The 26,326-nt window shown below is 36.9% G+C and overlaps 1 protein-coding gene across 1 annotated transcript in view; it reads left to right on the plus strand.

The window, feature by feature from the left end:
* The window catches only part of FER (FER tyrosine kinase), a 627,157-nt gene that overhangs the window by 591,837 nt on the left and 8,994 nt on the right, over positions 1-26,326 (plus strand). Inside the window, exon 16 of the mRNA XM_007952586.2 lies at positions 23,060-23,214. Coding sequence (XP_007950777.1) covers positions 23,060-23,214 — 155 coding nt within the window. The remainder of the gene's footprint in view (positions 1-23,059; positions 23,215-26,326) is intronic.

Here is a 26,326-nt window from a genome sequence, read left to right on the forward strand (position 1 = left end):
TATACATATAGTCATTGATCTTCATCCATAAATGCTACAAATCATCTTCGCTTTCAGCAAGCAAGGTTGTGTTATCAGGTTCTTAATGAATCTTCCTCCAATCCTGATAATGTGTTCTTCATATAGTCCACATTCTCAGATTATATGTTCACATACAGATTGATAGCTATAGTGAAAGTATACAACTCTGAAGCACACCTTTCCTGATTTTAATCCATTCAGTATCCCCTTGTTCTTTCTAAAAGACTACCTGTCAGCCTATGTACAGTTTCCTCATGAGCATAGTTAAATGGAATTCCCGTCTTCACAATGTTATCCATAATTTGTTATGACTATGCTTTTGCATAGTCAATAAAACAAGGGTAAACAAATTTTGATATTCTTTACCTTCAGCCAAGACCCACCTGATAGCAACATTGATAGCTGTCATTCCATGTTCTCCTCTGAATCCAGCTTGCATTTCTATAAGTTTCCTGTTGATGTACTGCTGAAACCTTTTTTGAATTATCTTCAGCAAAATTTTATTTGTATGTGATATTAATGATATTGTTTGATAATTTCTGTATTCTGGTGGATCACCTTTCTTTGGAATGGACACACATATGGATCTCTTCCAGTCAGTTGGCAAGGTAGCTGTCTTCCAAATTTCTTGGCATAAACAACTTTCAGCACTGCATCTCAATGGGTATGCCGTCAATTCCTGGAACCTTGTTTTTCACCAGTTTCTTCAGTGCAGCTTGGCCTTTTTCTTTCAGTACCACCAGTTCTTGATCATAAGATACGTGAAATGGTTGAAAGTTGTCCAGTTATTTATGGTACAGTGACTGTGTGTATTCTTTCTACCTTCTTTTGATGCTTTCTGTGTTGCCCATAGAATCCTTCATTGTCACAACTTGAGGCTTGAATTGTTTCTTCAGTTCTTTAGATTGAGAAATGCTGAGTGTGCTTTTCCCCTTTGATTTCCAACTCCAAGTCTTTGCATATTTCTTTATAGTACTTTACTTTGCCCTCTCAAGCTGCCCTTTGAAATATTCTGTTCAGCCCTTTTACTTCATCATTTTTTCCACTCATTTTAGCTCTTCTTCATTCAAGGGAAATTTTCAGAGTCTCTTCTGGAATCCATTTTGGTCTTGTCTTTCTTTCTATTCTTTTTAATGATTTTACGGTTTCTTCATGTATGATGACCTTGTTGTCATCCCATGATTCATCTGGTCTTCAGTCACTGGTGTTTAGTGTATCACATCTTTTCTTCAGCTTCTCTAAATTCAGGTGAGATATACTCAAGGTTGTATTTTGACTCCAGTGGACTCGTTTTAATTTTCTTCAGCTTCAACTTAAACATTCATATGAGCAATTAATTGATGGTTTGTTCCACAGTCGGCCTGTGGCCTTGTTCTGAGCTTCTCCATCACCCCATTCCACAGATGTAGTTGATTTGATTCCTGTGTATTCCATCTGGTGAGGTCCATGTGTATAGTTGCTGTTTATGTTGTTTAAAGAAGATATTTGCAATGAATAAGTTGTTGATCTTACAAAATTATATCACATGATCTCCAGCAACATTTCTACCACCATTTCCAACTATGGATGCTGCTTCTTTCATTACAGTTTTCACATTCCAATCACCAGTAATTATCAGTACATCTTGATTGCATGTTTGGTCAATTTTGACTGCAGAAATTGGAGCAGTCCTACTCTGTCATATATTGTTTTGAATTGGAACCACCACGCATCTGTCAGTTCCTTATACTGTGATGGCTTGCATGTTCCTGTGAGACAGAAAGGTATGCCACTGGTACTGCAAATACCAACAAAGGCACCCAAGGTGGACAAGTTTCAACAGAGCTTCCAAACTAAGACAGACTGGTAAGAAGGACAGGGCCATCCACTTCTGAAAAAGTTGGCCCCTGAAAACCTTCTGAATAGCAGTAGCACTGCCTCATGTATTACTGGAAAGCTTTTTATGAGTAGCAGTGAAACATTGTCTGATACAGTGCCAGAAGACCAGCCCCTCAGGTTGGAAGGCATCAAAGTACAACTAAGGAAGAGCTGCCTCCTCAAAGTAGAGTTTATCTTAATGATGTGGATAGAGTCCAGCTTTTGAGACCTCCATTTGCTGATGGGGCACAACTCAAAATGGGAAGAAACAACTGCAAACATCCATTAATAACTGGAAAATGGAATGTATAGAGTATGAATCTAGGAAAATTGGAAGTTGTCACAAATGAACTGAAACACAAAATGATTGATATCCTAAGCATTAGTGAGGTAAAATGGTCTTGTATTGGCCATTTTGAATCAGACAGTCATATGATCTACTATGCCAGAAATGACAAATTGAAGATGAATGGCATCACAGTCATCATCAGAAAGAACATTTCAAGAGCTATCCTTAATTACCATGTTGTCAGTGATAGGATAATGTCCATATGCCTACAAGGAAGATCAGTTAACACTACTATTATTCAAATTTACACACCAACCACTAAAGCCAAAGCTGAAGAAATTGAAACTTTTTACTAAATCAACAGTGTGATATTGACAAAAATGCAATCAAGACGTATTGATAATTACTTCTTTATGGAATGCAAAAGTTGGAAACAAAGAAGAAGCATTAGTAGCTGGAAAATATGACCTTCATGATAGAAATGACACTGGAGATTGCATGATAAAATTTTGCAAGACCAACAATTTATTCGTTGGAAATACTTTTTTCAACAGCATAAGCAAACAGAAGCTATATATGTGGCCTCACCAGACAGATTATACATGAATCTGATCAACTACATCTGTGGAAAAAGGCAGTGGAGGAGCTCAAAATATTCAGCCAAAACAAGGCCAGGAGCAGACTGTGGAGCAGACCATCAGTTGCTAATATGCAAGTAGTTGAAGCTGAAGACAATTAAAACAAGTTCACAAGAGCCAAAATATGACCTTAATTATATCCCACCTGTATTTAGAGACCATCTGAAGAATAGATTTGACACATTGAATACCAATGACCAAAGACCAGAGGACTTGTGAGATGACATCAAAAAAATTACACATGAAGAAAACAAAAGGTCATTAAAAAGATTAGAAGAAAAGACCAAATTGGATGCCAGAAGAAAATCTGAAACTTGCTCTGAATGGAGAGTAGCTAAAGTGAATGGAAGAAATGTTGAAATAAAAGAGCTGAGCAGAAGATTTCAACAAGCAGCTCAAGAACACAAAGTAAAGTATTACAATGAAATCTGCAAAGACCTGGAGTTGGAACACCAGAAGAGAAGAACACACTTGACATTTCTTAAGCAGAAAGAACTGAAGAAAAAATTCTAGCTTCAATTTACGGTATTGAAGAATTCTGTGGTCCAAATATTGAATGATGCAGGAAGCATCAAGAGATGGAAGGAGTATATAGAGTCACTATACCAAAAAGAATATATCAACCTTCAGCCATTTCAGGAAGTAGTATATGATCAAGAACTAATGGTACTGAAGGAAGAAATCGAAGCTTCAGTGAAGAAATGGGGGGGGGGGGGAAAGCAAGGTTCCACAAATTGACAGAATACTCACTAAGGTGTTTCAACAAATGGATGCAGCATTGGAGGTGCTTACTCATTTATGCAAAAAAAAAAAAAAAAAATAGAGAGACAGCTACCTTGCCACCTGACTGGAAGAGGTCAATATTTGTACCCATTCCAAAGAAAGGTGATCCAGTTTTCAAACCATGTCATTAGTATCACACACAAGTAAAATTTTGCTGAAGGCAATTCAAAAAAGGTTTCAGCAATACATGGACAGGAAATTTCCAGAAATTAAAGCTAGTTTTAGAAGAGGATGTGGAATGAAGTACATCATTGCTGATGTCAGATAGATCTTGGCTGAAAGCAAAGAATATCAGAAAGATGTTTATCTGTGTTTTATTGACTATGCAAAAACATTTGACCATGTGGATTATAACAAATTGTGGATAACATTGTGAGGAAAGGTAATTCCAAAACACTTAATTGTGTTCATGAGGAACCTGTACATAGACTGAGAGGCTGTCATTCAAAAAAACAAGGGGATATTGCATGATTTAAAATCAGAAAGTATGTGAATCAGTCTTAAATCTTTTCACCATACTTATTCAATCTGTATGCTGAGCAAATAATCTGAGAGGCTGAACTTTATGAAGAAGGATGTGGCATCAAAATTGGAGGAAGACTCATTAACAGCCTGTGATATGCAAATGACACAACCTTGCTTGCTGAAAATGAAGATGACTTGAAGCACTTACTGATGAAGGTCAAAGACTACAGTCTTTAGTACAGATTACACCTCAACATAAAAAAGCAAAAATCCTCACAACTAGACCAAGAAGCAACATCATAATAAATGGAGAAAAGACTGAGGTTGTCAAGGCTTTCATTTTACTTGGACCCACAATCAACACCCATGGAAGTATCAGTCCAGAAATCAAATATTGTATTACACTGGGCGAATCTACAAAGACCTCTTTAAAGTATTAAGGAGCAAAGATACCACTTTTAAGGTGCCCCTGACTTAAGCCATGGTATTTTTGATCACTTCATATGCATATGAAAGCTCAACAATGAATAAAGAAGACCAAAGAAGAGTTGATGCCTTTGAATTGTTGTGTTGGTGAAAAATACTGGAAATACCATGGACTACCAGAACTAATTAATCTGTCCTCAAAAAGTGAATCCAGAATGCTCCTTAGAAGCTAGAAAAGCCAGACTTCATCTCACCTATTTTGGTCATGTAATCAGAAGGGACCATTCCCTGCAGAAGGATATCATGCTTGGTAAAGTAGAGGGTCAGTAAAAAAAGAGAAGACCCTCTTTGAGATGGATTGACACAGTGGCTACAGTGATGGGCTCAAGTAGAGCAGCAATTGGGAGGAGGTACAGCAGCTGGTAGTGTTTCATTCTGTTGTACATGGGGTCACTATGAGTCAGAGCCGACTTGATGGCACCTAACAACAACAATAACATGAGTTGTAATCAACTCAGTGACACACAACATGTTTTTATACCATGTTTTGCATACTTTTAACATCTAGATTCCACATTACAAGATTAAATGAAATAGTATTTTGCATAAAGTACAAAGTTCTGTCTGTAATGGGAATTAATTGTTTTCAGTTTAAAATAGTAAGGCTTTTGTATATGTCAAGAAGTAACTATATAGTGCAGTGTTCTTAGGACGTGAAACTATTGAATCATACTTGTAGTGTTTTCTTGATCAGTTCCAAGGTCAAATAACCAGATGTAATTTCAGTTTTTTTCTCCACCATTATCAAATATTCTGGACCTCATAGCCTAAGTTGTATGTTTTATTGTGACATATATCCTAGTGTCATATTATTGACCATTTGTGCCAAAGCAGGGTCATAATAAGATGTCTGCTTGCAAATGTAGCCCCTAGTTACTTCACTTTAAAAATAGTTTGAATAATCTAAAAGATAATAACTATTACTGAATATCATCTAAGTTTCAGTTGATCACACAAAAATGCCTGTTTAACATTTCATAGTTTTAAAATGCTGTGTCCTTCTGAAGTTCCCACATGATTTCCACATACCACAAGTAGTTTCACCAAGATACTGTGGTATTCAATTTTGATTTGTCTCCTTTTTTGTAAACTGTTGCTGAATGCTGTTAAGCAGCCATCATGTTTTTTTCTCTCATAGTTTGAAGATCATTTTAAATTTTCCAAAATTCTTTGGGATTCCTTAGACATGATAAGCTTTTCATGTATATAAGTTATTATTTTGTCTACCTTGAATCTTTAAGATATTGTTTGATGTAACTGTGGTCTATAAGTTGATTGAAGCAAATTTCATTGAAAGACCGAAAAGACATGTGCGTATGCAAAATTAATATTTGTTCAGACAAGTAATCCATCATGAATGCAAAATGAAGACTGTGTGGATTACATTAAAGAATTACAGAACAAACAACAACTAATCATAGAAGGGCATTTGGTGAAAATTTTAGGTAAACAAAAAAAAACAACTTCATCTTGTAGAACTACAAGGACAGAAAAATAGCTATGTATATAAGAGCAAGTCTTAATACAGCACCATAAAATAAATTCGTATCAAATATAATGTAAAATTATTAAAATTGAACAAAGATAAAACAAGCTTTCCTGACTATGGAAAGAAAATATTAGAGACAGGAAAGAAATTGGATTTCAGATCAATTTTATCTTTGTTTCAAGATCAAAATGAATTATTATAAAATGGATCTGTGTTCATAACTCAGATTCTCCTATTTGGATTTTATACAGTGAAAGAAATCATGGGACTTAAGGAAAATTTATTATAAAGTTGTATGAGTTATAACTTTATAAGTATAGAAAACAATATTAGAAGTTGAAATGGGAATAATGAAAATTTCATTTAAAAATAAATAAAGGGAAGGCAAGGAAAAAACTGTTGCGATACCAGAAAGTCACTAATTCTCTTAAATTCCTGTAAATACTGAAAAGTGTTTTTCATTAACAGACTACTACTTGTGCCATAATAAATATGATTAGATATTTCTTCCTCTGTACATAGGGCCCAAACTTCTAAAGATATTTTCTCTGATAGTATGTCAGATAGGGCTACATTTCCACCTGCCTCTCAGGAGTATGGTCTAAGAATCTATTGTTGTTGTTATGTGCCATTGAGTCAGACTCTACTCATAGCAACCCCTCCTTGGGTTTCCAAGGTGGTATCGCTACAGAAGTAGATTGCCCGACCTTCCTTCCGAGGAGTGGCTGGTGGGTTTGAACCACCAGCCTTCTGGTTAGCAGTCAAGTGCCTTAGGCACTGCACTACCAAAGCTCATAAGAATCTGTTAGGCACCAGTAAACCATAGGCAAAAGTTCAAATTGACCATGTAGCTCTGTCTTGTTTGGTGGATTGGAAGGCAGTGGAATCCTGCAGTGAAGTCTATTACTGACCATTTCAGCCAGGTGTAGAGTCAGTGACATCTCTTGCACAAAGAAGATAATCCTACAAAGAGCTAACCATTGCATCATCTGCAGATCCTTTGGTATCTAAATCTAGGTGCATTCTACCATAATTACATTAGTAGCTGAACATTTTATAGACTCTAAAAATTGAAATGATCCTAAGGCTTATTATGACACCTTGTGCATGACAAATTATGTAGCTGCCCTATGTCTTTATGTGCCTTTCATATCTTAATTTAAGTCCTCATGTGAATATATACATAACATTGTAAGAGTATAAACCATAAGAAATGATTATGGAGTAATTGTTATGTACCTTTATACAGAATAGAAACATCATATAGAAAATAGGAGTGAAGAGGAGAAGACAGAAAATAGAATAGAGAAAAAAAATAATGCATGTTTTAATCCTCTCAATATATTCTGTGGGCTAAGTCTGAGTCATAGGCTCCATCTGATTGAACTTAAATGGGAAAGAAATCAAGTCCCAAGAACAAAATGGCAGAAAGAGCTGCTTAGGGATTAAAGAGTATAACTTTTGTCAAGATAAAATGAATAGTATTTCAAAGAAATAAAAGAATGCTCAGCACTGTGTAAAACTGAAAGAATGTGCACTTTGGAGAAAGACAATCTCCACTCAGCCACTTACCAGCTATGTGGTCTTGGGCAAGTAATTTGATCTCTGGGCAGCGATTTGTTTATCTGTATAATAGAGATATCGCCCTTGCAGAGTGATTGTTAAGATTAGGCATAACAGATAAAGCTTTTGGCATTGCACCTATCACATAGGTGCTCTGTTATTCTTACAGGGTTAGGAAGTATTGCTTCTTGGTCGTAGCCCACAGTTATTCAGCAGAAGCAAACCAAAGGATGCCTTCATTGTGGTAGTTTGATCCTGAAGTAAGTGGAAAGGTTGGCCACCCTAGAGTGACATAGAACTCTTGTAACTCACCTGTCCAGTTTAACTTGTATATCTACCAAAGCTCATTGTTGAACTGGCAACATGGAAAACTCTTGACCAAGACCATCTGGCATCACCATATGACACACAGTTGATTGATCTGACTACTTACAGAAGAAAAATGCCTTTAACCTAGAGTAAGATAGGAAAGAACTATACCCTGGCTACCAGCCAGTAGACCAAGGAGCCCTGGTTTCTCCAAATTATTGCAAGTGTTCCAAGTGTACGTCAAGCATCAACTGAGAAAAAGTAATGTCTTGTATATATCTATATGGTACTCTCTTACTGTTATGATTAATGAATGACAAATTCATTTAAAAACATTGCTGAATTCTTATGAACTTTTCATCATGTGTTTTTCCTGTCATCCATTATAAAACATACAGCTGTCATATTTTTGTTTTTGTTGTTGTTATGTGCCGTCATCTCTGACTCATAGTGATGTTAGGTACAACAGAACGAAACACTGCCCAGTCCTGTGCCAGCCTCACAAGCCCTACTATACCTGAACCCATCACTGCAGCTACCATGTCAATCCATCTTGTCGAGGGCCTTCCCCTTTCTTGTTGACCCTCCACTTTACCAAGCATGACATCCTTCTCCAGAAAATGATCCCTTCTAACAACATGACCCAGGTAGGTGAGACAAAGTCTGGCCATCCTCGCTTCCAAGAAGCATTCTGGCTGCACTTCTTCAGGACAGATTTGTTAGTTCTTTTAGCAGTCCGTGGTACTTTCAGCATTCTTCACCAACACAACTCAAAAACATCAACTCTTCTTCAGTCTTCCTTATTCATTGTCCAGCTCTCACATGCATATGAGGTGATTGTGGTAAATTGTAGTCAAGTGTATGTGAGCTGCTGTATGGAAAGTGAATTTGCTTTGTAAACTTTCACCAAAATCAAAATAAAATGAATAAATATACCATGGGTTGGGTCAGGTGCATCTTAGTATTCACAGAGATATTTTTGCTCTTCAGCACTTGAAAGAGGTCTTTAGCAACAGATTTGCCCAATGCAGTACATCTTTTGATGTCTTGACTGCTGCTTTCATTGGTGTTGATGTAGAATCAAGCAATATGAAGTCTTTGACAACTTCAGTCTCTTCTTCATTTATCATGATGCTGCTTATTGGTCCAGTTGTGAGGATTTTTGTTTTCTTTATATTGAGTAATCCATACTGCAGACTGTAGTCTTTAATCTTCATCAGTTAGTGCTCCAAGTCATCCTCACTTTCAACAAGGAATGTTATGTTGTCTCTGTATCTCAGGTTGTTAATGAGCCTTCCTGTAATCTCATGCCATGTTCTTCTTCATATAGTCCAGCTTCTTGAATTATTTGCTCAGCATTCAGATTGAATAAGTATGGTGAAGGACGACCCTGATGCACTCACTTCCTGATTTTAAACCATGCAGTATCCCCTTGTTCGAATGACAACCTCCTGGTCTATCTACAGGTTTCTCATGAGTACAATTAAGTGTTCTGGAATTCCCATTCTTCTCAATGTTATCCACAATTTGTTATGATCCACCTAATCGAATGCCTTTGCATAGTTAATAAGACACAAATAAACATCTTTCTTTATTTTGAACCAAGATCCATGTGACATCAGCTATGATGTCCCTTGCTCCACATCCCCTTCTGAATCCAGCTTACATTTCTAGAAGTTCTCTGTCAATACACTGCTACAACCATTTTTGAATTATCTTCAATAAGATTTTACTTGCATGTGATATCAATGATGTTGTTCGGTAATCACATTCTATGATATCACCTTTCTTTGGAATGGATGCAAATATGGATCTCTTCCAGTCAGTTGGCCAGGTAGCTGTCTTCCAAATATCTTGGCATAGCCAAGTGAGTGCCTCCAGTGAATCATCCATTGGATGAAACATCTCAGTGGATATTCCATCAGTTCCTGGAGCCTTGTTTTTTGACAATTCCTTCAGTGCAGCTTTGACTTCTTCCTTCAATACCATTGGTTCTTGATCACGTACCACCTCCTGAAATGGATGAACACTGACCAGTTCTTTTTGGCATAATGACTCTTGTGTATTCCATCCATTTTCTTTTAATGTTTCTTGCATCATTCAACATATTGCCCATGGGATCTTTCAGTATTGTGATTCGAGGCTTAAATTATTTCTTTAGTTTTTTCAGCTTGAGAAATGCCAAGCATGTTCTTCCTTTTTGGTTTCCTAACTCCAGGTCTTTATACATTTCATTATAATAATTGACTTTGTCTTCTCAGGCTGCTCTTTGGAATCTTCTGTTTACTTCTTTTATCCTGTGATTTCTTCCATTTGCTTTAGCTACTCTCCATTCAAGGACAAGTTTCAGAGTCTCTTCTGACATCCATTGTGGTCTTTTCTTCCATTCTGTCTTTTTAATGACCTTTTGCTTTCTTTATGGATGATGTTCTTGATGTCATCCTACAACGCCTCTGGTTTTGGTCACTGATGTTCATTGCATCAAATCTGTTCTTTAGATGGTCTTCTAAATTCAGGATGGATATAATCAAGGTCATATTTTGGTTCTGTGGACTTCTTGTAGTTGTCCTCAGCTGCAACTTGAACTTGCATATGAGCAGCTGATGGTCTGTTCCACAATCAGCTTCTGGCCTTGTTTTGGATATAATCAAGGTCATATTTTGGTTCTGTGGACTTCTTGTAGTTGTCCTCAGCTGCAGCTTGAACTTGCATATGAGCAGCTGATGGTCTGTTCCACAATCAGCTTCTGGCCTTGTTTTGGCTGAAGATATTTGAGCTTCTCCATCGCCTCTTGCCACAGAAGAAGTCAATCTGATGCCTGTGTATTCTGTCTGGCGAAGTCTACATGTATAGCCACCGTTTGTGTTGTTGAAAAAAGGTATTTGCAATGAATAAGTCATTGGTCTTGCAAAATTCTATCATACGATCTCCAGAGTTATTTCTACTACCAAGGCCTTATTTTCCAACTGCTGGTGATTCTTCTTTGTTTCCAACTTTTGCATTACAATCGCCAGTGATAATTAACACATCTTGATTGCATATTCAGTCAATTTCAGACTGCAAAGGATGGTAAAAATCTTCAATTTCCTCACCTTTGGCTTTGGTGTTTGGTGTGTAAATTTGAATAATAACAGCATTAACTGGTCTTCCTCATAGGCATATGAATATTATCCTATCACTGACAACATTATACTTCAGGATAGATCTTGATACATTCTTTGTGATGATGAATGCTACACCATTCTTCTTCAATTTGTCATTCCCAGCATAGTAGATCATAAGATTGTCTGATTCAGAATGGCCCAAATCAGTCCATTTCAGCTCACTAATGGCTAGGATATCAATCTTTATGTGTTCCATTTCATTTTTGACAACTTCCAATTTTCCTAGATTCATACTTCATACACTCCATGTTCTGATTATTAATGAATGTTTGCAGCTGGTTCTTCTCACCTTGAGATGTGCCCCATCAGTGAATGAAAGTCCCAAAAGCTTTGCTCTATCTCTATCATTAAGGCTACACTCTGAGGAGGCAGCACTTCTCCAGTCATATTTTGAGTGCCTTCCAACCTGAGGGGCTCATCTTCCACCACTGTGTTGCACAATGTTTCAGAGCTGTTCATAAAGTTTTCTAGTAATATATCAAACAATGTTTCACTGCTATTCATAAGGTTTTCACTGGCCAATTCTTTGAGAAGTGGATGGCCTCTTCCTTCTTCCAAGTCTGTCTTAGTCTGGAAGCTCCGCTGAAACCTGTCCACGAGGGGTAACCCTGCTGGCATTTGAAGCACCGGTGTCATATTAGTTTGGATATGATGGTGAGAAAACAAATTTTTTTTATATACAGTAGCCATTGTGCTTATAAAGTCAAGAACTACTGTTCTCATTTCTGCGGCCCAGGGAAATGATAAGCCATGTACATGCTTACACAGCCTTTTAGGAGAAACTTGAGCCTAAAATTTGATCTCCTGATATATAATCCAGATCCATAATACAGTGGAGATGTTTGTATCATTGCTTTTGTGAATGTATTTGACGTACAGGTAATACACATGAAGTGAGTATTGACAGGGACTAACCAGTAAAAAGTAAAAAATTCTGTTGAGTCAGTTTCAGCTCATGGAGACCACATGTGTGTTGGAGTAGAACTGTGCTTCATAAGGTTTTCAATGGCTGATTTTCCAGAAGTAGAAAGTTACGCTTCCTCTCCAAGGCACCTGTGGATGGACTCAAACTCCTACCTTTTGGTTAGCAGCTGAGCATATTAACCACTTACACCACCCAGAGACTCCAGACAAAGAATGGTTTACATGAAAAACATGCAAAACAATACTTGACACATATAAAGAAGTCAATAAATGATAACTATTCAATGATAACCTCTGCTATTGAATATGACAGCTATTCAGAAAGAAGTGACTTTGCCACTGTTTTTGTCCATTGCTCAGAATAACTTATCTCATCCAAATGTAACATTTTTTTATTATTATTATTGGAAAAAAATATATGTAACAAACACTTGCCATTTCAGCATCTTTTACATGTACAAGCCAGTGACATTAATTATGTTCATCATATTTTGCAACCGTCACTGTTACCCATTTCCAAATTTTTCCATCAGTCACCCTTAGCAGAAACTCAAAACCACAGAAAAAGGAAAAAAAAAAAAAAACCACTGCCATTCAGTCATTTACTACTCATGCCAACCCTGCAGAGTTTCCAAGGCTGTAAATCTTTACAGAAGAAGAGTGCCTCATCTTTATCACATGGAGAAACTGGTGGGTTCAAACCACTGACCTTTTGGTTAGGAACCATATGCCTTAACTACAGTGCCACCAGAGCTCAGCAGAAACTCAATGCCTCTTAAACAGTGACTCTCCCTTTCTTTCTTCCTCCTGCACCTTTTATTCTCTATACACATTCGTATTCTAGATATTTCACATTGTGACTCACTTGTTTCACTCAGTATAATGTTTGCAAAATTCATCCATATTGTAGTATGTACGAGTGTAACATTTTGAATTATATCATTTGTCACTCATTCAAGTGGCTTCTATTTTCACTTTTCATATTCTCAGAGTTGCAAAGGGTGGATATTTTTTAAATCTCTCTTCCAGAAGACTTTTAGGGCTATAGACTTGAGGCCAACTTTGAAGCCACATCCTTGCAGTGCATTTTATTGCAACCTCAAACAGCTATTGATCATTAGTGTGAGTGCTTACAACAAAGCCCAGTTTTATTGTTGAATATTTACAGGAATTTCATTTATTTCTGTGAACTAAAGAGATTTAAACATTTACTTTTCACCAATGTGTTTGTAATTAATCCCTCCATGTTCCTCTAAGCCAGACTATTTATTTATTAAAAGGTTTAATATTAGATCAATACTTACTTAAAATCTGTCCAGAGATAGTCTACAGAGCTTTGATATCTCATTTCATAGTGGGGCCCACAGATGATAGAGACTAGAAACAATGGACTGAGAGGGATTTATATCTGACCATGCAAATAAAAAGTGTCCATTTCATAAAACTGTAAACCATCCAAATTAATCACAGTAATTAAATATACAAAGAAAGGCCTCCTGTTTTTCAGGCAAATTTAGAACTGGGGTAATAAGTGTTACCATTGTGGTTTTTATTCTAATTTTTTTCTATATCTATATTAAGTATCAGTTCCCTTTATTCAGCCAACTATCTAGAAACTTGATTTCTAAAGTAAATAAAAGAATATGTGGAATTTACACTGTCCAGTTAGAATTCCCATACAGGGAGTCATCCAAAAGAAGGAAGTGAAGGAGCCGAAAGGAGTGAGCACTTCTGTATGTGCTGAGCATGTCCACTGAAGTAAAGGCAGGTGACTAATGATATCTTACATAAATGGTTTTCATTCAAAGGGCTATGTTAGACAATGTTTTCGTTGTTTCATATGCCATTTGTTGGGCAACAGCCTCATTGGGACAAATCACCAAAGGCTTTTATTTCTCCAGAGAACATAGCCCAGTGGAACATTGCTCCAATACAATATATAGACTCAATGGTTGAGGCATCCAAACCTCTTGTGGTGATCTTCCTCTGCTATTGAGAATGGGTGACCCTGTTTACAATAAATATATTAAAGCTAGTCCTAGACAAAATTTTTAGAAGTTATATCTGCATTGCTGGCCCTACTCCATGCCCCTCATACTCTTAAAGTGTTCACCCACTGCTCAAATTGAGTTTTCCCACAAAAGCCCACTTCATGCCCCACCCAAACCGGCTCTTCCCAGCCAGTACCCGGGGCTAGCCAATTTTCTCTTTCCCTCTCTTTTCCCATTGTCAGAACATACCTGCCCTGACTTCCATTTTCTCAGAATTTTGGATGATATCTATTAAACTCTCTGTTCAAATAATTTATGCCAAATGTGAATATGCCAAGTGGTGATATGTACCTCCTTGTCCACAAAGTAACATATTTGTATTTTAGCAGTGGCTTTAAGTAAATGAAGATACTCAAATACTGAGGATTCTAAGTGCCCTGGCAGGCAGCAGAGAGATCTTGCTGAACAGTGAATCCTTTGGCTCTTACTATATACAGCCATCAGCTTTTGGACCATCCCAGAGGATAAATAAATAAATAAATTGTGCTGTCAACACTCATGCCACACCAGGTCTACTACTGTATTCACAGAGGGCACACTTTTGTTTCCATCTTCCCAGAAGTCTGTGGGACTGGAACAGTTTTTCAAAGGAATGAAAAAGCTAGTTTAATAATGGGACTAATTTTCACTGTTTTGCAGCTGGGGCTTCTTTCTTTTAGAAATAAGTACCTCATTCATTAATAATGGACACAAAACTCATTAAAGAAAGATGTTATGAAGGAGGTATAAATGGGGAGACAAGAGACAAGAGATGAGGAACAGAATGATGAATGGAAAATTGAGAGTAATCAATTGAGAAATCAGGGGTACACTGAAATGAAAAATGTAGGGAGATTTTCATATTTACATCATTTTATTCAAAGGAAAGATAAGGTAGAATATAAAGTAGAAATGAGCAATGTCTGACTTGAGGAGAATCGGGCAAGTCATATCTTTTTTAGCCAATCACTGATCCTATCACTTGTGACCAAATAGTGGCCAGTATATTCTGGTCCCCAAGATGCCAGCTCTGTCACCAAAGACACCTCCCCTTGCTCAACCACAACTTTCTGGCATGCCTGGTGAGGCAGTTTACAATTCCATTTTTATTACCACGTGAAAAATTTTGAAACAAGCAATCCGATTCCCCTTCCATCAGAAAATTTATGTATATCATCTTAAAGAAGGAACATTTAACTCCTTCAGAAAATGGATTTGGCATATGCTTATTTTACAAGCCGTTTTGTTACTGTTCAGAAAGCTTGAAGTGTCACTTCTTTCTGGTTAAAGGAAACCAATTGGGCTCTTCTGTTGCTTGAAGTTCAAAAATTATAGCCATTGACCTTGGATTAAGGGGTACATAGTTTGACTATGGGGCAATCTACTTCCGTAGTGATACTGCCTCGGAAACCCAAGGAAGGGTCGCTATGAGTCAGGTCCAACTCAATGGCACATAACAACAACAACAAATTTGATTATATTCCAAAAAATAATTGCTAGAAATATTGAGAGGCATTATAGTAAATGGCTAAAATTGTAGACACTAGGGCTGGACTACTGGAGTTCAGTTCTTACTTTGCCCCACTTGCTGGATGTGTGCCCTTGGGCAAGTCACTTAACTCTCTGCTCCTCAGTTTCATTGCCTATAAAAATATAGAGATCATAATTACAGTAATTAGGAGAATTTAGTAACATATGAAAAGAGTTTAGAATTAGTGCCTGGCAAATAACACTATATAAGTTGTTATTAAAACTAGAGAGAATGGCTTTTATAGTAATATAAAGAGAAATTGTCAAATAGCTAATTGCAATTCCAAAAAACCTAACCAAACTCACTGCCGTCCCATCAGATCCAACTCATACAAACCCCTCCTTGGGTTTCTGAGGCAGTATCTCTACAAAAGTAGATTGCCCAACTTTCCTTCCGAGGAGTGGCTAGTGAGTTTGAACTGCCAGCCTTCTAGTTAGCAGTCAGATGCCTTAGGCGCTATGCCACCAGGGCTCCAATTAGGAGGAAAAAAATGCAGTGATTCTCCAACATACGGTTACTGAGGCTAAAATCTGAATTTTGCTGTGATAATTATACAGTTTTAGAGATAACATTTATTGTGTGCCTACTATTTTCCAGTTACTGTGCTAAGCAGTTTACATATTTTATTTAATCTTCACAACTGCCTTATGAGGTAGATACTATTATTATCCCCATTTTACAGGTAAGAAAATTGAGGTAAGTAAGTAAATTTCTATAGGTCTAAATGATGGTGAATGATAATGTAATACCCCTCCTTGGTGCTTTTATCAACCACTCCATAATGTACCTGAAATATGCTTAGCAACTGACGACCAAAATATAGATAATGTGGACAGTAATAAAATATGATCATTCTCCTCTTTATATCAGAACTCAGTAAAGCAAAGGAAGTCTGCTTATTTATTCCCTAATCCCTGGGTTGTTGGTTTAATGCCATGTTTTAAGCACAATAAGGAAGCTCCAGGACCTTCAATAGTTGTTATAGTGTTGTGGTTTTTTTTTTTTTTTTTTTCTTCGTAAGTGCTGACAGTTATTTGTGGTTTAATATTATATCCAGACCCAGTGGGAATAGTTTCCACACCAAAAAAAAAATTCCCTAACTCCCTTTTTATGTGAGGGATAAATCCTGTGGAATCACAGCCGCAGGTAGTAAATGATGTTTGGAGTAAAGCAGTGTGGTGACGGAGAGCGCAGGCCCCTGGTTATTCTGTTTCCAGTGGTATTTTCTGTTGAGTAAACATCACCACAGACCAGGGTGCCCACTGTTGTGCTTTCTGGATAGGGAAGAAAATTTGTTCATCTCCATTGCCTGCTGGTGTTAGATTTCCTGTAACTGCTCTCTGTTCTTATTTTGTCCTTAATTAGCCTGCCTCATATTATGTATGAGTTGTGAGACACCTGTGGTACAAACTCAGAAGTTTGCCTTTGAATTTTCCAAAAGATTACTCAGCAGATATAAATGGAACATTTCCATCTCCTTTTGGCAAGCATCAGCATTTGTTGTTATACTCCTCTGTGTGTGGTGAGATACAGCTATTTCTGATACCTCCTGTGAATGGCAATCCCAGCCTAGTATGAGATTTCCCATCTCTGAATTCCTACAGGATTTGCATTCTAAAGCACACAGGCTCACACGGACTTGTCAGCAGTTTCATGTGTGAAGAGGCAGGAAGCATAATTGTGTCTCCTCGGGTGTCTGACTTAAGCTTGGGTAATAGTAAGCTTAATACAGGAAGGAATGGGGAGAAGGGAAGAATGGGGAGAAGAAGGTGTATATCTGCCTTACCTCCAAATTAGACTTTCAGCTTCTCAGCCCAGAGACCGTATCTTCTTCCCTATCTCCTTTAATACTTAAAATATTAGGCAAACAGAAAGTATGCAGTACATGCTTATTACCTGTGGGCCTAAGGTTTTATTTTAATTAATAGATTGCACCAAAAAAGATACCATTTCTATTCACTTGAATTTAATGCAACCCAAAGGAAGTTTCCTGTAAATGTTATTGAAATTTTATTTACCTTGAATTGAAGGAATCTCTAAATTAATTTTTGGTTTTTCCCTCATAGAATTGTAATCTTCATTCCAGAGAACAGACCTCTAACCTGGAGGTGCAGTAAAGAAAATTATGACAACAGTGTATGAAGTTGATAAGTATTATTTTGAGGAAAATACTGCATTTTTAACAAATAACACCAAAGTATAACATGTTTATACTTTTATACTTTTTTTGCAAACCATACAACTCCCTCACATATTAGTTTCCTGAGGACTATGCACATTGTATGCAGGTGCATTATTTATGTGAATGTATTATATATGAAAAAATACAGTACTAAAGATGTAATTCTGTAAATTACTAAAATGCTGCAGTGAATGAAAGCTCATTCTAGCCTAGAGGGATGATATTTGGCCCCAAAGAGTGGTCCAGTGACCCATGGACTGGAGTTGATAGCTGCATGCTGTGACAGCTACTCCGGATTGGGAGGACTGGCTGAATCAAAAAGGATCTGAAAGTACCAACAAAAGCTGTACTTTCTTCCCTTGAATGGCACCATAGTTCACTTGCCTCCCTTTGTAGTAGGGTCGCCCACTTCTCACTGATTTTGTTACCTCAAGTATGTTGCCAAGCTTCTCTATGCTTCCATTTCCTAATCTATAAAATGGGGGTGGCTATACTTCATACATTACACGTTCTTATTACTAATAGATATTAGCAGCTGTTTCTTCTCATTTTGAGTCATGTCAACACCATACCACCCGTCAGTTTGTTGTACTCAGGCCCCTTGCGTGTTTCTGTGATACTGGAAGCTATGCCACTGGTATTTCAAATACCAGCAGGGTCACCCACTTGCTGGGAAACCAGCGGACAAGTTTCAGTGGGGCTTCCAGACTAAGGCAGACCTTGAAGAAGGAAGGAGAGGTGCCATTAGCAAACTCATTTTATACATGAAGTGACTGATACACAGAAAAGTTAAATAATTTGCTGAATGTAACACAGTTCATAAGCAGAGAAACTGGATTTTGTTTTCATAACTTCATTGCAATGTAATTAAAGTACACTAAACTGCACCTGGAGAGCTCTGGTGGCATAGTTGTTAAGCACTTGGCTACTAACCCAAAGGACAGCGTTTCAAACCCACCAGTTGCCCCACAGGAGAAAAATATAGTAGTCTACTTCTGTAAAGATGTACAGTGCAGGAAACCCTATTAGGCAGTTCTACACTGTCTTACAGGATCGCTGTGGGTCAGAATCAACTAGAGGGCAGAGGGTTTGGGTTCAGTTGTTCATACTTAAAGGTACAATTTAATCAACCTTACATATGTAACCATGAAACCATCACCAGAATCAAGATAACACCCTTAAAGTTTATTTGTGTCCCTTTGTAATTCATCTTTTTTCCACATCCCCATCCTTAAGCAACCACTGATGTGCTTTATGTCACTACAGATTTGTTTTCATTTTCTAGAAATTGATATAAATTGAATTATACAGTCTATGCCCTTTGAGAGGAGGGCTGGCTTCTTTCTCTCATCAGTGATTTGGAGATGATCAGTGTTATGGAGTATATGGTAGTTTCATGTTATTCCCAAGTAATATTCCATTGTATGGATAGCCAATTATTTGTTTATCCATTCACCTGTTGATGAATGGATTGTTTCCAGTGTTCATCTGTTATACATAAAACTGCTGCGAATATTTGTGTACAAGTCTTTGTATAGAGTTACATTTTTATTTCTCTTGGAATACCTTATAATAACTATAAGCAGAACTGCTGGGTTGTATCGTAGGAGTATGTTTAACTCTTTAAGTAACTGCCATGTCATTTTCTAAAGTGATTGTACAATTTTATGTTTTCTTCAGGAATGTATTAAAGTTCTAGTTTCTCCACATCCTCATCAACACTTGGAATAATTAGGTTTTATGTAGAGATACCTTAGGATAGTTTCAATTTACATTTCCTGGTAACTAATGATGTTGATCATCTTTTCATGTACTTATGGTCCTTTCATATATCTTGTTTTGTGAAATTTCTGTTCCAATCTTTTTCTCATTTTCTTACATCTTATTATTAAGTTGCAGGTATTCTTTGTGTATTCTGGAGAGCAGTCCTTTGACTGATACATGTATTGCATACATCTGCTTTACTTACCTTTTTGCTTTTTCAGTGGTGTCTTTTGAAGAGCAGAGTTTTTATTTTTGATCAAGTCCATCTTATCTTTTTTTTTTCCCCTTTTATGATTTATGCTTTTTGTGTCCTAAGAATTCTTTGGCTACCACAAGGTTGCAAAGACTTTCTCCTATTTTTTTTCCCCCCAGAATTTTTATAGCTTTGGGTTTTATATTTTAGGTATATGATCCATTTTGAATTAAGTTTTATATATGGTGCAAGATGTGGATCAAGGTTAATTTATAGATGGATAGATAGAGCTATGGGTAAAGATATATAAATATGCAATTATTTCAGCACCATTTTTGGAAAAACTACCCCTTCATTGAATTGCTTTGTATCTCTATTGAGATCTGTTTCTGGACCCTCTATTCTGTATTTTGAACTAGATATCTATCTTTTCACCAGTATTAAACATTATTAGTAACTATAGCTTTATACTAAGATTTGACACCAGGTTGGATAAATCCTTCAAATTTGTACTTCCTTCTTAAAATTGCTTTGATTGTTCTAGGAACTTTGCATTTCCAAATACATTTTAGAAGCAACTTGTCTAGTTCTACAAAGACATCTGCTAGAATTTTGATTGGGAGTACATTAAATCAGTAGATCAATTTGGAATGCATTCATGTATTAACAATATTGAGTCTTCCACTTTATGTACAAGGAATATCTTTCTGTTTATTTAAAGATTTATTATTTTTTTCTTCCAAGTTTTATAGTTCTTTATGTGAAAGACATGGTTTCATTAGATTCATTTCTAAATATTTTATGTTTTATTGGTGCTATTCTAAATGGTATTTATTTTATTTTTAATTATTTGCCACTTGCATACAAGAACACAATTTTTTGTACAGTAACCTTTTATATTGTAACCTTGTTACGTTCATTTATTTTAGTTCTATTGTGTAAATTTTCTCAAGTTTTCTATGCAAAAAATCATATCATATATATAGTTAAGTACAGTTTTAAACTCTCCTGCTTACATTTCATTAGCCAAAACTTAAGATTATGGTTTGTGCTTTTTTTTGTTATAAGAAATCTTTGTTTACTACATCTAAGTGTAGGAAGTCTACAGATTGTAGTTTTTTTTAGCTGGATGGCAATATACTAAGCTAAAAATCAGAGATATTTTACTGAAAAAGGAGACTAAAATAAAATATATAACAAGTAGCTGTCTCTGCCACACATTCATAATCTCTTCCTCCCCTAATCTTCCCTGTTTCAATAAATGTCAATTCAATTCTTCCAATTGCTTAGGCCAGAAATCTCGGGATCATCCTTGACTCTCTTTGCCTGCATCCCACACCTGGTCATCCAGCAAATCTTATTGATTCTACTTTCAAAATATGTTCTAAATCTGACCAGACAAACATTTTCTAAAAACTGAACAAATCAGACCCATTGTCATAGGGTCAATTCCAACTCACAATGACCCTTATAGGACAGAGTGAACACTGCCCCATAGGGTTCCCAAGGTTATAATCTTGTGGAAGCAAATTGCAAAACTTTCTTGTCCAAAGCAGCTTGTGGGTTCAAAGTACCAACCTTTCAGTTAGCAGCCGCGCACTTTCACCACTATGCCACCATGGCTCCTTCTGAATTCAGCTACTTCTCACCAATTCTACCACTATCAGTATATCATTTTATTACCTGTTCTTAATTCTGAAAAAGTCTCTGGTTCTACCAATCCATTCTTTACAAAGCAGCCCACATGGTCCTTCAAAATATAGTCAGATCATGTCAGTCCTGTGTGCAAAACTTGTCAGTTACCCCAGTACACTCTGAATAAAATCCAAAGAGCTTACTGTGGCCTAAAAGACCCTATATCATTTGGTCCTGGCTAACCCTGATTAAATCCACTATGCTCTCCTTCACTCATTCGACACCAGCTATATTGGCTTCATTGATGTTCCTTAAATATGCTAAGTGTATGCTCACTTCAGGATCTTTGTATCTACTGTGCCTCTACCTGGAATGCCCTTCTCCAGATATCCTCAGACTTGCTCCCTAACTTCCTTCAGGTCTTTGATCAGTTATCACATTATGTTAGAGGCCTTCCCCAACAACCTATCTAAACTAGGATTCCCACTTGTAAATCTCTTTCCCTAAAAGACAGCCTTTTCTTTTTTTCTTCTTACCATTCAAGACCATTTTTCATGCTATATGATTATATATGATAATATGATTATGTGTATATGTGTATCCACACACATACCTATGTAAATGTATATGAATTTGTTTACTGAAATACATATAAATTCCACTAGAAGTAGAGTACAGAGTGGCCTGTGTTGTTCACTACTGTGTTCCCTATCAGAGTGGTCAGAGAAGACTTCTCTGAGAAGAGAGCATTTGAGCTAAAAGTAAACGAAGAGGAGCCAGCCATCCAAAAGCCTAAAAGAAGTGTTTCAGGCCAAGGGAAGGAACTAAAGTAGAAACAAACTTGAATATTTAGGTACAAAAAGAAGCCCAGTATGGCTGGAATATTTTGAGTGATGGGGAGAGTGGAACAAGATGAGGTAAGAGAGACAGGCAGTGGCCAGATGGTCTCTCCCTGTCCCAGATGTAGTGGTAAAAGAGATCCAATCTCTCTGAGACCTCAGCCTTTTCCCAACCTTTACAAAGCTCTAGGGCTACACTGTGGAAAACAGTTGCTACTAGCTACATATGACTATTTAAATTAATTAAACATAAGTAGTAGCGTAGTGCCTAAGGCATTTGACTGCTAACCAGAAGGCTAGCGGTTCAAACCCACCAGCCACTCCTTGGAAGGAAGATGGGGCAATCTACTTCCATAGAGATACTACCGTGAAAATCCAAGGAGGGGTCACTATGAGTCAAGTCCAACTCGATGGCACATAACAACAACAACAAGTAAAACTAAAATTTAGTTTCTCAGTCACTCTACTCACATTACAATTCAACAGCCACATCTGGGGCTAGAGGCTACAGTGCAGATTGAGAACATTCTATCATCACAAAAATTTCTTTTGGAGAGTGCTGCTCTAAGAAAAACAGTGAAGAGGGAAAAGGTGCCAAATGTACGTTGCCTCTCCTCCATGATTTTCCCTTTTAATCCTGCAGTCAATGTTTTACTATTTAAATGGAAATATATATTGCTTAGAAAACTAGCATGTGGCCTGTTCCATATGCAAATATGCTTGTGGATGATTTTTAGCTATGACAGAAAAGAGGAGAAGGACTGGTAAATCACAGGCATTCACAACCTTATTATAAATACATCGCAAATGTAAAAATGCAAAGTGTGGAAGTCATAAATGTGAAAGCAGCTTTCAATTTATTTTAATAGGTGTTTTCTATGTCTTATTGTAACCTAGGGACCTTGCTGCAAGAAATTGCCTGGTAGGTGAAAATAATATTCTGAAAATCAGTGACTTTGGAATGTCTCGTCAAGAGGATGGTGGAGTATATTCATCTTCTGGCTTAAAGCAGATTCCCATTAAATGGACAGCACCAGAAGCTCTTAATTATGGTAAGGATAGACTCTGTTTTTCCTTTTGGTGGTAAAAATGAGCTGCATCAGCATGAAACATGAACAAAGAAAGTTACAAGGGTAGAGCAGAGCTCAAGTTAGAATGATTTCATTCTAGAACTTAAACATGAACATAAACTTAAGCCATTGAAATTATCAATCAGATTTCTGTATGTAAGAGTGATAGATTAAAAAGGTGGATAAACATTTTAAATAATAGTCTGAGAAAAGTTTTTCCTTTTTTATCAAAGGGGGGGAAAAGATTATTTTATATTTTAATAGTCAAATTTTACACAGAGTAAAATCATTGCTTTGGCTCTGGACCATTTCTTTTGACTGTCTTATAATGTTGGTCCCAAAACCTCATTAATGTTAGGTTCCTAAAATACTAAGTCAATCATTTCTTTAGTTTTTCACTCTGAAAGGTGATATAGTTTCTTAGCATCTTAGAACATGGAGCTTGTATAAATTTTGTGGAAAGAGGGAGAAGGGAGTTACATGTTAAAACAGCAGGGATTTTTTTGTACTTGATTTTTATGTGTCATTGTTATTGGAAGTAAATACAGCATTATCTGTGGGTGGGAAGGAATGAGCCATAACAAGATGATTAACAGCCCAGGGTTTTTTTTAAAAAAAGACCAGATTGTACTTTAAGTGAAATTATAAATTACATTTTCATTAAGGGCAGCATATGAACCCATGGGTTGGTGAATTGATGTAGTATGTTTTGAATAAAAATATAAAATGATGCTCTGTTGGTTTAAAACCAAACTTACTTCACAAAAATTAACTTTTGAGGTATTTCTAAAGTTAAAAACAGGTAAATGTTTTGAATATAGCTTGGTAGGTAATTTGGACTAATCCAGACACTGGAATCTATTTTTTAAGGATTCTGTACACCAACAACACTATAAAATATATAAGTGTAGGTAGTTGTGATCATGAGAAATTGACTAGGCTATTGTAGTTGACCAGCGATCTCCATGCCATCATTCCATGCCCTCTTCTGAACTCAGCTTGAATTTCTGGCGGTTCCTACTGATGTACTGCTGAAAATGTTTATGAATTATCTTCAGCAAATTCTTACTTGTGAGCAATAATATTGTTTGATAATTTCTGTCAGATCACCTTTCTTTGGAATGGACACAAATAGGATCTCTTCCAGTCAGTTGGCCAGGCTGCTGTCTTCCAAATTTCTTGGCATAAACAAGTGAGCACTTCCAGCATGGCCTCTGCTTGTTGAAACATCTCAATGAGTATGCTGTCAATTCCTGGAGCCTTGTTTTTTTGCCAATTATTTCAGTGTAGCTTGGACTTCTTCCTTCAGTAACATTGCTTCTTAATCACGTTACCTCCTGAAATACTGAATGTTGACCAGTTCTTTTTGGTACAGTGATTCTGTGTATTCTTTCCATCTTCTTTTGATGCTTCCTGCATTGTTCAGTATTTTGCCCACCTCAAAAAAACCAAATCAAACTCACTGCCATCAAGTCGATTCCAACTCAGCAACCCCCTCTGGGTTTCTGAGGCAGTAAATCTTTACGGAAGTAGACTACCCAGTCTTCCTTTCACGGAGTGGCTGATGAGTTTGAACCGCCATCCTTCTGGTTAGTAGTCAAATGCCTTAGGCACTATGCCACCAGAGCTCCTGATTTTTCAGTATTGCAATTTGAGGCTTGAATTTTGTCTTCAGTTCTTTCAGCTTGAGAAATGCCAAGTGTGTTTTGCATATTGGTTTTCTAATTCCAGGTCTTTGCATATTTCATTATAATACTTTACTTTGTATTCTTGAGGCGACCCTTTGAAATCTGTATAGCTCTTTTATTTCAACACTTTTGCCTTTCATTTTAGCTATTGTCCATTCAAGAGCAAGTTTCAGAGTCTCTTCTGACTTCCTTTTTGGTCTTTTCTTCCTTTTCTGTCGTTTTAATGACCTTTTGCTTTTTTCATGTATGATGTGCTTGGTGTCATCCCACAACTCATCTGGTCTTCGGTCACTGGTGTTAAGTGCGTCAGATCTGTTCTTCACATGGTCTCTAAATTCAGATAGGATATACTCAATATCATATTTTGCCTTTCATAGGCTTATTTTAATTTTCTTGAGCTTCATCTTGAACTTACATAAGAGCAAATAATGATACACTCCACAGTCACCTCCTGGCTTTGTTTTGATTGCTGATATTGAGCTTCTTCATCATCTCTTTCCATACTTAAGATGAAGATTGAAGACAATAAAATTCTCACAACTGGAAAAATAAGCAACATCGTGATAAATGGAGAAAAGATTGAAGTTGTCAGGGATTTCATTTTACTAGGATCCACAATCAACACCCATGGAAGCACCAGTCAAGAGATCAGATGTCATATTGCATTGGGAAAAAAAGACCTCTTTAAAGTGTTGAAGAGTAAAGATGTCACTTTGACAACTGAGGTGTACCTAACCCAAGCCATGGTATTTTCAGTCTCCTCATGTTAAAGCTGGATAATGAATAAGGAAGACTGAAGAAGAATCGATGCCTTTGAATTGTGGTGCTGGCAAAGAATACTGGAAATACCATAGACTGTGAGAAGAACCAACAAATCTATCCTGGAAGAAATGTAGCTGGAATGCTCCTTAGAAGGCAGAATGACTAAACTTCATCTTACCTACTTTGATCATGTTGTCAAAAGGGACCATTCCCTGGAGAAGGACCAGTTCTTTTTGGTACAGTGAATTCTTTGGTTCTGTGTGTTCTTTCTATCTTTTTGGTGAAATAGTAAAGTGAAGGAGGGTCAGAGAAAAAGGGGAAAGCCCTCAAGGAGATAGATTGACACAGTGGCTGCAGTAGTGGGCTCACACATAGCAGGGATTGTGAGTATGGCACAGGACTTGGGCAGTGTTTCGTTCTGTTGTACACAGGGTCCATATGAGTTGGAATCGACTCAACAGCATCTAACAACAACGACAAATTGTCATTGACCACTGCTTTTTCAGTTTGTCACACTGTGGTAGCTTGCATGTTGCTGTGATGCTGGAAGCTATGCTGCCAGTATTTCAAATGCCAGCAGGGTCACCCACGGTAGACAGGTTTCAGCAGAGCTTCCAAACTAAGGCGGACTATAAAGAAGAATG

Source organism: Orycteropus afer, unplaced genomic scaffold (assembly GCF_000298275.1).
Source record: "Orycteropus afer afer isolate SDZICR_OR568_19922 unplaced genomic scaffold, OryAfe1.0 scaffold00350, whole genome shotgun sequence".
Classification (NCBI taxonomy): Eukaryota; Metazoa; Chordata; class Mammalia; order Tubulidentata; family Orycteropodidae; genus Orycteropus; species Orycteropus afer.